The sequence below is a fragment of the Oncorhynchus mykiss genome, chromosome 8, assembly GCF_013265735.2.
Source record: "Oncorhynchus mykiss isolate Arlee chromosome 8, USDA_OmykA_1.1, whole genome shotgun sequence".
Taxonomy (NCBI): domain Eukaryota; kingdom Metazoa; phylum Chordata; class Actinopteri; order Salmoniformes; family Salmonidae; genus Oncorhynchus; species Oncorhynchus mykiss.
The window spans coordinates 60,518,935-60,532,121 of NC_048572.1; the positions used below are offsets into that span (position 1 = coordinate 60,518,935).

Genomic DNA, 13,187 nt, shown 5'->3' on the forward strand with positions numbered 1-13,187 from the left:
GAGGCTCAGACTAAAACAGTAAAAACTGGAGCTAGCATCCAGAAATGGTGGCACTGTCAACAACTGTAGCAGATGGGGTAGTTCGCCACACATTATCCACATGCCATCTTAGTCCACTGTAAAACAATGCGCTTGAAGGAGGATTTTGAATTTCACCAATGAGGAACAAACAGCCACAACAAAGCATGACTAAGAGCTGAGACCTGGAGGGCAAGTTGCAGCAGTTCCTTTTTAAGAGCAGCATGGCAGGGCGGCAGCTCTCAGATAGGGCTGTCAGGGGACCATTATGCCACGCCACACGGCTGCTCTCCTATCTGTCCCAGTGTCAACAATGCAGGAGAGCCCAGGTGTGAACGGACTGACAGCTGTCACTGACACTGCCCTGACAACACCACCAGCCAGCCAATTAAAGAGTGCTGTACGACACACTGCTGGCCAATCAAATGTCAGGCTGTTTCCCGGCCAATAGCGGGGCTGGGCTGTGTTGTTAATCTGCTCTTTCTCCTGTGTTTGTGCAGGCAGGGTAGGCAGAAGGAGAGCGGATGGAACCCTGGTGACCTGAAGGGTGTTGGAGCCGGTATTCACTGCAGGCTGGAGGAGACCTCCCTTAGCCCAGCAAAGGTTACCGTCTCTCCCACTGCTGTCACTGGCAAAGACAGTGTGTCAGCTTCTCAGTGTCAGAGAGAGGCTCACAGATATACTGAGGACTAGACTAGATAACAAAAAAAAAATCTCAGACATTTTACTGGCCAAAAATATATATATTATATTTTATGTGCACTCATAAAACCTATTAAGTTAATGTAGGCTTTTTATGTTTTTTTGCTGATTTCTATTTTCCCAGAATTTATCACGTTACATTTTTATATTCAACATTTTGCCCATGCAGATTTGACATTTACTAGAAAAGGTCAACCGGTTCGAGGCTGCTGTATTGTTGGCTAACTTAACTAGATAAGGTGCTAGGCTGAAGTGTAATTGCAGGACTGTACACACACACACACACCCGAGAGAGAGCCAGGCCCATCCTGTTGTTGATCTCTCTCAGTAGGTCACTCTGCAGTGCACCTGGTCCTTAAATGGCTCGTCATGATCCAGCCTCTCTCCCTCTGTTTGTTCCTCTCATCCCTCAGACAGACACCCTCCGCTGGCCCCCGGCAGACAGCCCTGTCCTGTCGCAGTATGCAAAATAAAGCACACAAAGAAACCCACTCCCTCATCCCCAGACTCAGCCACTGACTGGCTAGGGTTTAAAAACATCCCTGAGTGGAGAGTAGTGATATTAGCTCAGTAGGAGTGACAGTGTTTGGGCTGAGACTGTCTGTGTTGCAGTGGATTTGGGTGCATGAAAGTGAGTCAGCCTAATGATGTGAGGTGCAGGGCTGTGAGGGCTATAGGGGAAGGGCTCCTCGTGACTGAGTCTGATACAGTGGATGGAAGCCATTCTCCCCCTCACTGTCATGATCAGGTTTCTGTCAACTCTGATTTGCATGCGTTCTGTGGAGTGTACCTGTTCGCCTCACCTTCGGTATGAAAGCCTGTGGAAGTTCTTGTCAGGAGGAGGCTAAAAGGAGGGTATCCAAGCAACTTGACCCTCCCAACAATTGGTAGAGGCACATTCAAACAGGTGGAGATTCAAAACCGAAAGCCAATCATTTACAATGGCACACACACACACACACACAAATGCTTACTCTGAATAATTCTGAAGAGGGATGGATGTGGTTAATTTTGAAAAATCGCTTCTACTCACAGCCCATCATCACAGTTCCACTCATACCTATAACCCCAGGCTCTGGAGAACAACGTGCGAGAGGGCCTGGAAGCTGATGCTAGTGGAGGGGTTATGCTATGGGGGAAAGGACATCTCCTTGTGGCATAGCCCAAGTTTCTCTGTTTGTTGTGCAAATGTCTGACATTGACAGTGACATGCAGGTATGTGTTTGTGTGTGTGCATATGTACGTGTGTTCATGTGTTTCTACCTGCCGTCGTAGACCCCCCCCCCTCTCTAATTCCCCTCTCCGTCTCGGCTCTTCTCCCCCCTCTCTCCAGACACGTCGTCGGGCTCGGAGGGCGAGGGCTCCATGCAGGGTGAAGGCACACCAACCTCCAGCCAGAGCAGCATCAACATGGAGAACTGGATCAGCCGAGCCATCCACGGCTCCACCACCTCCTCCACCACCTCCTCCTCTTCCACTCAGAGTGGAGGGAGCGGGGCAGCCAGCCGGCTAGCAGACGTCATGGGCCAGACGCACCTCGGTAAGTCAGGTAAACCACCCTTCAACTATAACCTACACACCTACTTACATCTATCTACCTCTGTGTGTTTGTCTTGTTGGCTTTCTAACTCGATACCCCCAGTGGGTGTGTGTGTGTGTGGGTACTGTTGATATCACCCCTCACCCATCCTGTTCCAACCCCTAAGGCATGCAGCCACAACACCAGCCTGCGCTTCCAGTGTTACTTTCTATTAATTGCATGCTAGCCCCCTGACAGAAGTGACCTTCTAGACTTAGTTAACCCCCTAGGGTAGTTGTATGGCCAGTGCATAATACATAAACAATTCAAAATAGTGAAAAATAATTGTTGTAGCCTATTTACTCCCTATGTAGATAAACTATATAAAATAAATAGGACTGGAGGGCTGTCACCATGAAGTACCACTGTTGTCTGTGTAGACTGTTCCAGTGGCCAGTCTGTTTTCATGCTGCTGACACCGTTTAAATGCCACCAGAGACAGCACAGACAGTCAGCCCTCTGCCAGGGGGACAGCGGTCATAGACAGTTAGGACTAGGAGACAGACCATCATAGCTATTTGGCCCTATTATGATCTACAAACGTCAAACTGTGGGAGCTCCTTGAAGACAATTTAGAGAGGCATATCTGTTGACCAGAGCTTGTTGTAGGTCCATTCATACCAACAAGCACATGAGTAACTTTCTCACCAGTCCTTGGTGTTCAGAGGCGTTTCCATGACAATCAGTTTACACACATACCTGTTTTGTTGTCACAACATGGCATGGTGTGTGTGTGTGTCAGACTTGACTGGCTGTAGTGTATTCTAGGCCTGCTCTCTCTCTGCTAGGTGTGTTATTGAAGAGGAGGATATCCTTTCCTGTGTGTGACGGTTACGACTCTGTTTTCCTCTTCGCTCCTGTTTTGAGGCCAAAACAAACCAGCTCCCCAGTGTATGTGTGCTGGCTTTTTAAAAGGCTGAAGGAAAAGCATTTTCCATCTTCCCTTCATCCCCCTCTCCCGCCCTCCCTCCTCCCTCCCCTCCCATTAGTCTGGTTCTGCCTGCCCGTGTAGATAAGTTGCTTTTCTCCATGCCCCTTACCGTGACCGTTATCCATGGGTCCGTCCAAAATGGCACCCTGTTCCCTGTATAGTTCACTACTTTTCACCAGAACCCTATGGGCCCTGGTCAAAAGTAGTAAATGTAATAGGGGACCATTTGGGACGAAGACCGTATTTTCCATCTCTCCATATCGCTGATGCCTCTTTTGCTGAGAGACACTGCAGAGAGGCCTTCCTCCATCTGGGTGCAGTAGTGCCTTTGTTTTGGCTCTGTGTGGTTGCCGTAGTCTGGATTTAAGGTTCTGGTTTTCCCCTCACATGCAGGGCCCATTGCTCACCTCTCTCTGAAGAGGAAAACTAGGAAGGTCCTGGGTCCTCCGGCCCCAGTCACAGTAGAGAATGGGAACACAGGTCCAGGTCCTGTGGTGCGCCGGTCTTGTGAGTTTGGATCAGGTGGATCAGAGCTCGTCTGGCAACAGCCCCCTCTGGAGAAGCAGGGTCAGTATCCCACTATCCCAGACCACCGTGCGGTGGTGCAGTCAGCGCCCCCCTGCCTTCGCCTCCCTGCCCTGCTCTGACCCAGCCCCCATTTGCTTTGTGATGATCAAGTGTGGCGTTCATTGACGAAGTGGTGTGTCCCTTGCTCTTACTACAGTTGTGTGAAAAGATGGGAGATAGAAGAGAAGTGATGCTAACCCATGGTTAGCTTTGGCTAATTAGTGCTGTGATCGCATGAAGCAGTGTGTTATACTTTCATGCTTGTGAATGAGAGCCAAGATGCTGATGGAAAATCAACAATAATATTACAGGGAAACGGTAAGGTCTGGAAAGCAGTGTATTTGACAAAAATGGCACCCTACTTCCTATATAGTGTACTACTTGTGACCAGGGCCGACAGGGTTCTAGTCGAAGTAGTGCATATGTAGGGAATCTGGTGCTATTTGGGATGCAAAAAACCCCCATTGTTGTTGCTTTCATGGCTGTGAAACATTTGTTTAAATTGTGAGAAATACATTTGTTTGCTTGGCAAGATAAGAGTGTTCAAGAATGCTTTTCATCTCTGACACAGAGCAGACGGATGGTTGCTCCAGTTACGTGGAGGTGGTGCTTGCTGCAAAATGTATTCTGTCTGCTTTTAGACACTTCTCTGCCCTCCCAATCTTCCACATGGATACAGACATTCATGTTGGCAGTGTACACTTTACATCTGAACTTTAGGCAGGTGCCACATTGTTTTAAGTAGTCTGTTTAAAATGCCCTGTGCAGTTTACTTTTTGGTGCCAAAACTCTGCTGGATGCTTTAAAGAGCCCACTGAACCAGCATTGAAGAATGCAGTGATTGAACCCATCTGTTATCCCATCAGTCACTATTCTGCAGGGAGAGTGAATTATTGAAATGAGTTGTTTATATCCAACGACAAAAGAAAATAATCCCCAGGTGGAAGTAGATGGATGTTCTGAAAACAAAGGCTTGGTCCACACTCTAATCAACTATTAGTTAACATCTGAGAACACCACAGAAACCATTAACACATTTCTGGAAGGATTCCCATTCCTAATGGAATCAAGTGTTGCCGTCTATGGTTTGCAGTTTATGCTTGTGTTCCGGGGCAATTACAGTACATTGCATGACTCGCCTATCCATACGTTGCTAGATACAGTATGGCAACGCGGCCTATGTGACGACCCATAGGGATTCCATTGCAGTACAGTGTGTACCTCGAGGTGTATTCCCTATCTCATTAGTATTCCTCTAGGTGTTGTGCTGTAAAGGAGAGATTCGTCAAATGAAATGTATTCGTCACACGCTGCGTAGACAACCGGTGTAGACAAACAAACAGTGAAATGCTTACTTACTTACGGGTCCTTTTCCAACAATGCAGAGTTAAAGATGAGGTATAAAATACAAATAGTGACACTGTGAATAATGAGTAGAAAACGACATGGCTATGTACCGGGAGTAGAAAATAACATGGCTATGTACCGGGAGTAGAAAATAACATGGCTATGTACCGGGAGTAGAAAATAACATGGCTATGTACCGGGAGTAGAAAATGACATGGCTATGTACCGGGAGTAGAAAACGACATGGCTATGTACCGGGAGTAGAAAATAACATGGCTATGTACCGGGAGTAGAAAATAACATGGCTATGTACCGGGAGTAGAAAATAACATGGCTATGTACCGGGAGTAGAAAATAACATGGCTATGTACCGGGAGTAGAAAATAACATGGCTATGTATGGGGAGTAGAAAATAACATGGCTATGTACCGGGAGTAGAAAATAACATGGCTATGTACCGGGAGTAGAAAATGACATGGCTATACAGTGCCTTGCGAAAGTATTCGGCCCCCTTGAACTTTGCGACCTTTTGCCACATTTCAGGCTTCAAACATAAAGATATAAAACTGTATTTTTTTGTGAAGAATCAACAACAACTGGGACACAATCATGAAGTGGAATGACATTTATTGGATATTTAAAAACATTTTAACAAATCAAAAACTGAAAAATTGGGCGTGCAAAATTATTCAGCCCCTTTACTTTCAGTGCAGCAAACTCTCTCCAGAAGTTCAGTGAGGATCTCTGAATGATCCAATGTTGACCTAAATGACTAATGATGATAAATACAATCCACCTGTGTAAATCAAGTCTCCGTATAAATGCACCTGCACTGTGATAGTCTCAGAGGTCCGTTAAAAGCGCAGAGAGCATCATGAAGAACAAGGAACACACCAGGCAGGTCCGAGATACTGTTGTGAAGAAGTTTAAAGCCGGATTTGGATACAAAAAGATTTCCAAGCTTTAAACATCCCAAGGAGCACTGTGCAAGCGATAATATTGAAATGGAAGGAGTATCAGACCACTGCAAATCTACCAAGACCTGGCCGTCCCTCTAAACTTTCAGCTCATACAAGGAGAAGACTGATCAGAGATGCAGCCAAGAGGCCCATGATCACTCTGGATGAACTGCAGAGATCTACAGCTGAGGTGGGAGACTCTGTCCATAGGACAACAATCAGCCGTATATTGCACAAATCTGGCCTTTATGGAAGAGTGGCAAGAAGAAAGCCATTTCTTAAAGATATCCATAAAAAGTGTCGGTTAAAGTTTGCCACAAGCCACCTGGGAGACACACCAAACATGTGGAAGAAGGTGCTCTGGTCAGATGAAACCAAAATTGAACTTTTTGGCAACAATGCAAGACGTTATGTTTGGCGTAAAAGCAACACAGCTTATCACCCTGAACACACCATCCCCACTGTCAAACATGGTGGTGGCAGCATCATGGTTTGGGCCTGCTTTTCTTCAGCAGGGACAGGGGATGGTTAAAATTGATGGGAAGATGGATGAAGCCAAATACAGGACCATTCTGGAAGAAAACCTGATGGAGTCTGCAAAAGACCTGAGACTGGGACGATTTGTCTTCCAACAAGACAAGGATCCAAAACATAAAGCAAAATCTACAATGTAATGGTTCAAAAATAAACATATCCAGGTGTTAGAATGGCCAAGTCAAAGTCCAGACCTGAATCCAATCAAGAATCTGTGGAAAGAACTGAAAACTGCTGTTCACAAATGCTCTCCATCCAACCTCACTGAGCTCGAGCTGTTTTGCAAGGAGGAATGGGAAAAAATTTCAGTCTCTCGATGTGCAAAACTGATAGACATACCCCAAGCGACTTACAGCTGTAATCGCAGCAAAAGGTGGCGCTACAAAGTATTAACTTAAAGGGGCTGAATAATTTTGCACGCCCAATTTTTCAGTTTTTGATTTGTTAAAAAAGTTTGAAATATCCAATAAATGTCATTCCACTTCATGATTGTGTCCCACTTGTTGTTGATTCTTCACAAAAAAATACAGTTTTATATCTTTATGTTTGAAGCCTGAAATGTGGCAAAAGGTTGCAAAGTTCAAGGGGGCCGAATACTTTCGCAAGGCACTGTATATAGGGAGTAGAAAATGACATGGCTATGTATGGGGAGTAGAAAATAACATGGCTATGTACCGGGAGTAGAAAATAACATGGCTATGTACCGGGAGTAGAAAATAACATGGCTATATATAGGGAGTAGAAAATAACATGGCTATGTACCGGGAGTTGAAAATGACATGGCTATATATAAGGAGTAGAAAATAACATGGCTATGTATGGGGAGTAGCATGCTATGTACCGGGAGTAGAAAATAACATGGCTATATATAGGGTGTAGAAAATGACATGGCTATATATAGGGAGTAGAAAACGATATGGCTATACAGTGGGGCAAAAAAGTATTTAGTCAGCCACCAATTGTGCAAGTTCTCCCTATTAAAAATATGAGAGGCCTGTAATTTTCATCATAGGTACACTTCAACAATGGCAGACTAAATGAGAAGAAAAAAATCCAGAAAATCACATTGTAGGTTTTTTAATGAATTTATTTGCAAATTATGGTGGAAAATAAGTATTTGGTCAATAACAAATGTTTATCTCAATACTTTGTTATATACCCTTTGTTGGCAATGAGGTCAAACGTTTTCTGTAAGTCTTCACAAGGTTTTCACACACTGTTGCTGGTATTTTGGCCCATTCCTCCATGCAGATCTCCTCTAGAGCAGTGATGTTTTGGGGCTGTTGCTTGGCAACACAGACTTTCAACTCTCTCCAAATATTTTCTATGGGGTTGAGATCTGGAGACTGGCTAGGCCACTCCAGGACCTTGAAATGCTTCTTACGAAGCCACTCCTTCTTTGCCCGGGCGGTGTGTTTGGGACCATTGTCATGCTGAAAGACCCAGCCACGCTTCATTTTCAATGCCCTTGCTGATGGAAGGAGTTTTTCAATCAAAATCTCACGATACATGGCCCCATTCATTCTTTCCTTTACACGGATCAGTTGTCCTGGTCCCTTTGTAGAAACAGCCCCAAAGCATGATGTTTCCACCCCCATGCTTCACAGTAGGCATGGTGTTCTTTGGATGCAACTCAGCATTCTTTGTCCTCCAAACACGACGAGTTGAGTTTTTACCAAAAAGTTATATTTTGGTTTCATCTGACCAGATGACATTCTCTCAATCTTCTTCTGGATCATCCAAATGCTCTCTAGCAAACTTCAGACTGGCCTGGACATGTACTGGCTTAAGCAGGGGGACACGTCTGGCACTGCAGGATTTGAGTCCCTGGCGGCGTAGTGTGTTACTGATGGTAGGCTTTGTTACTTTTTTCCCAGCTCTCTGCAGGTCATTCACTAGGTCCCCCCGTGGGGTTCCTGTATTTTTGCTCACCGTTCTTGTGATCATTTTGACCCCAGGGGGTGAGATCTTGCGTGGAGCCCCAGATCGAGGGAGATTATCAGTGGTCTTGTATGTCTTCCATTTCCTAATAATTGCTCCCACAGTTGATTTCTTCAAACCAAGCTGCTTACCTATTGCAGATTCAGTCTTCCCAGCCTGGTGCAGGTCTACAATTTTGTTTCTGGTGTCATCCAAGCTACTCAATACTTAGTTAACACAGGTGTGAGTGTTGACGAGGACAAGGCTGGAAATCCCTCTGTCATACTGATTGAGTTCGAATAACAGACTGGAAGCTTCAAAAGGAGGGTGGTGCTTGGAATCATTGTTCTTCCTCTGTCAACCACAGTTACCTGCAAGGAAACACGTGCCGTCATTGCTTTGCACAAAAAGGGCTTCACAGGCAAGGATATTGCTGCCAGTAAGATTGCACCTAAATCAACAATTTATCGGATCATCAAGAACTTCAAGGAGAGCGGTTCAATTGTTGTGAAGAAGGCTTCAGGGCGCCCAAGAAAGTCCAGCAAGCTCCAGGACCGTCTCCTAAAGTTGATTCAACTGCGGGATCAGGGCACCACCAGTACAGAGCTTGCTCAGCAATGGCAGCAGGCAGGTGTGAGTGCATCTGCACACACAGTGAGGCAAATACTTTTGGAGGATGGCCTGGTGTCAAGAAGGGCAGCAAAGAAGCCACTTCTCTCCAGGAAAAACATCAGGGACAGACTGATATTCTGCAAAAGGTACAGGGATTGGACTGCTGAGGACTGGGGTAAAGTCATTTTCTCTGAATCCCCTTTCCGATTGTTTGGGTCATCCGGAAAAAAGCTTGTCCGGCGAAGACAAGGTGAGCGCTACCATCAGTCCTGTGTCATGCCAACAGTAAAGCATCCTGAGACCATGTGTGGGGTTGCTTCTCAGCCAAGGGAGTGGGCTCACTCCCAATTTTGCCTAAGAACACAGCCATGAATAAAGAATGATACCAATACATCCTCCGAGAGCCACTTCTCCCAACCATCCAGGAACAGTTTGGTGACGAACAATGCCTTTTCCAGCATGATGGAGCACCTTGCCATAAGGCAAAAGTGATAACTAAGTGGCTCGGGAAACAAAACATCAATTTTTTGGGGGGTCCATGGCCAGGAAACTCCCCAGACCTTAATCCCATTGAGAACTTGTGGTCAATCCTCAAGAGGCGGGTGGACAAACTCCAAGAATTGATTATGCAAGAATGGGCTGCCATCATTCAGAATCTGTCCCAGAAGTTAATTGACAGAATGCCAGGGCGGATTGCAGAGGTCTTGAAAAAGAAGGGTCAACACGGCAAATATTGACTCTTTGCATCAACTTCATGTAATTGTCAATAAAAGCCTTTACAAGTGTCAATTATACTTCAGTATTCCGTAGTAACATCTGACAAAAATATCTACAGACACTGATGCAGCAAACTTTGAAAATTAAAATGTGTGTCATTCTCAACTTTTGGCCACAACTGTACATATAGGTAGGGGTAAACTTACTAGCAGCAGCTTATGTGCTGAAAGTGTGCGCGTGGCAACAATATGCATGGTGTGTGTGTGTGTGTGTGTTGGTGTCAGTATGTGTGGGTAGAGTCCAGTGTGTGTGTGTGTGTGTGCATAGTCAGTGCATGCGAGTTAGTGCATAAAAGGGTCAATGCAGGTTGTCTGGGTAGCCATTTGATTTGCTATTTAGCAGTCTTATTTAGCAGTCTCATACCTTGTGTTTAGAAGCTGTTCAGGGTCGTTTTGGTTCCAGACATTGGTACTGCTTGCCATGTGGTAGCAGTGAGAAAGGTCTGTTGCTGGGATGGCTGGACTCTTTAAAAAACACAAAAAAAAAACATTTGGGCCTTCCTCTGACACCGCCTGGTATAGAGGTCCTGGATGGCAGGAAGCTCGGCCCAAGTGATGTACTGGGCCATACGTGCTACCCTCTGTAGCGCCTTGTGGACAGATGCCAAGCAGTTGCCATACCAAGTGGTGATGCAGCCAGTCAAGATGCTCCCGATGGTGCAGCTGTAAAACTTTGAGGATCTGAGGCCCATGCCAAATCTTTTCAGCCTCCTGAGGGGGAGCGTGTTGGTGTGTGTGTGGACCATGATAGATCCTTAGTGATGTGGACACCGAGGAACTTGAAGCTCTCGACCCGCTCAACAACAGCCCTGTCGATATGAATGGGGGTGCACTTGGCCCTCCGTTTCCTTTAGTCCACGATCAGCTCCTTTGTCTTACTGACATTGAGGGGTATCAGGCCCTCATCGTTGTCAGGGATCAGGGCTACCGCCATCATGTCGTCTGCAAACTTCATGATGGTGTTGGAGTCACGCATTCGTGGGTGAACAGGGAGTACAGTAAGGGACTAAGCATGCACTCCTGAGGGTAAGCAAGGCGGATGTGTTGTTGCCTACCCTCGCCACCTGGGAGAGGCCCATCAGGAAGTCAATGATCCAGTTGCAGAGGGAGATGTTTAGTCCCAGGGTCCTTATCTTAGTATCTTAGTGATGAGCTTTGAGGGCACTATGGTGTTGAACGCTGAGCTGTAGTAAATGAACTGCATTCTCATGTATGTGTTAATTTTGTCCAGGTGGGAAAGGGCAGTGAGGAGTGCAATCGAGATTGCATCATCTGTGGATTTGTTGGAGAGGTATGTGAATTGGACTGGGTCCAGGGTTTCTGGGATGATGGTGTTGCTGTTGCTCGCTCTGTGTCGCGCTCGCTCTCTGTGTCGCGCTCGCTCTCTGTGTCGCGCTCGCTCTCTGTGTCGCGCTCGCTCTCTGTGTCGCGCTCGCTCTCTGTGTCGCGCTCGCGCTCGCTTTCTGTCGTGCTCGCTCTCTGTGTCACTCTCGCTTTCTGTCGTGCTCGCTCTCTGTCGTGCTCGCGCTCGCTTTCTGTCGTGCTCGCTCTCTGTGTCGCGCTCTGTGTCGTGCTCATGCTCGCTCTCTGTGTCGCGCTCGCTCTCTCTGTGTCACGCTCGCTCTCTCTGTGTCGCGCTCCCTCTCGCTCTCTCTGTGTCGCGCTCCCGCTCGCTCTCTCTGTGTCGCGCTCCCGCTCGCTCTCTCTGTGTCGCGCTCCCGCTCGCTCTCTCTGTGTCGCGCTCTCGCTCGCTCTCTGTGTCACGCTCTCGCTCGCTCTCTGTGTCACGCTCTGTGTGTGGCGGCCTCACTTGCTCTCGCTGCCTGGCACTCACACAGCTCTGAAGGCATTAGGAATATGACTCTCGCACATTAGCACTGTGGAAGTTATATATTTATTTACAGTAGTCTTTTCACCGGTTACATAAGCAGCTACTGGCTGATTCTAGGGAGTGGGGGAGGGAGGGTGAGCGACTAAGTGGGGGCGGCAGTGATGTTGTCCTTGGTCTGACATTGTCAATATGAATCTTGTTTAATCTAGCGAGGTCTGGTGGTCTCAAATGGCACCCTGTTCCCTATGTTGCGCATAGGACTCTGGTCAAAAGTAGTGCACTATATAAGGAATAGGGTGCCATATGAGACATAGCCTATACATGGTGGAAGGTGAGATGATCGTGTGATGACACATTCTATTTTCATAAATCTGTAGATGTGAAGTTTTGGGAAGCTCTTATCCTATTGGCCTATATAGGCATATTAAACGTCATGATGAATTGTCACTGAAAAGAAGATTCCTCATTGCAGACAGTATGATGGTCTGAATGTGATTGCTCTGACTTATATCTGATTACCAGCTCTTATAGATAAGTGCTATGTGTGCTAGCTAGTGTTTCATCCACTTTAGCGTATGTATGGTCCTTGACTGGGGATGTAGTGTTTTGCAGTGGGAAGAGACTGAGTACTGGGAATGTAAAGGAAAGACAGCGAGGGACCTCATTGAAATTCCTTGTGGTTTCTCCTCCCAAATGGTGTCTGGAATTATATTACACGCTCATTCACTTCAGTTGGAGTCAAAATCTAGCAGGGAGAGGAAGTAACGTCTGATGCTTTTTTACATTGTCCTGTCAGTATGACGGGAGAAAACAACATAAGTTCACGGCTACTATACGATGGTTACAAGATTATCGTGAAACTGACAATTATGGATGAAGACCTTCATGAAAATATATATATACATTTTTTTGTGTAAAATAAGTGGCACAAACAGCTGTCTGAAAACCAGACGGCCAGGTCATTTTTGCGGTTGAGTCCGTTTCCACGGTAAAACGAACTCATTACAACGCGATGACGTTGCGGTCATTTGGCTGATCAATAACTGTCATCTGAAATTCCATGACCGTCACAGCCCTTTTCACGGCAGGATTAGACTTTCAACAACATCTGCCTCTTGAAAGAATCTGAAATGAAATACAAGTCGAGGAGTGAGAGAGAGAAATGTAGATATTATTTCACATTGAAAGATAATGTCACACGTGGGAAGTCTCAGAGAGAGCAGGAGAGGCGGAAGCGCTGCATTAATTATGTAATGTTGAAGCATTTGGAGGAATTATGTTATGGCCAGGGGATTGAAGAGTGGGCGGTGATGATTACAAACATATTTCCATGAAGTCCATCAAATCTCCTGCAGCTCCACTACTGGATTTAAAGGGGCAATCTGGGATTGCCCCTTTAAAACTGAAGAAT

At 46.2% G+C, this 13,187-nt stretch overlaps 1 protein-coding gene across 16 annotated transcripts in view; it reads left to right on the forward strand.

Annotated features, from left to right (window-relative positions):
• The window catches only part of LOC110530261 (disco-interacting protein 2 homolog C), a 243,557-nt gene that overhangs the window by 164,997 nt on the left and 65,373 nt on the right, over positions 1-13,187 (forward strand). For 10 of the 16 annotated variants that reach the window (XM_036985840.1, XM_036985843.1, XM_036985844.1 and 7 more), the window contains 2 exons: positions 2,054-2,269; positions 3,624-3,797. In XM_036985840.1, coding sequence (XP_036841735.1) covers positions 2,054-2,269; positions 3,624-3,797 — 390 coding nt within the window. The remainder of the gene's footprint in view (positions 1-2,053; positions 2,270-3,623; positions 3,798-13,187) is intronic. The other 6 variants (XM_036985856.1, XM_036985853.1, XM_036985855.1 and 3 more) reach the window with 3 other exon arrangements.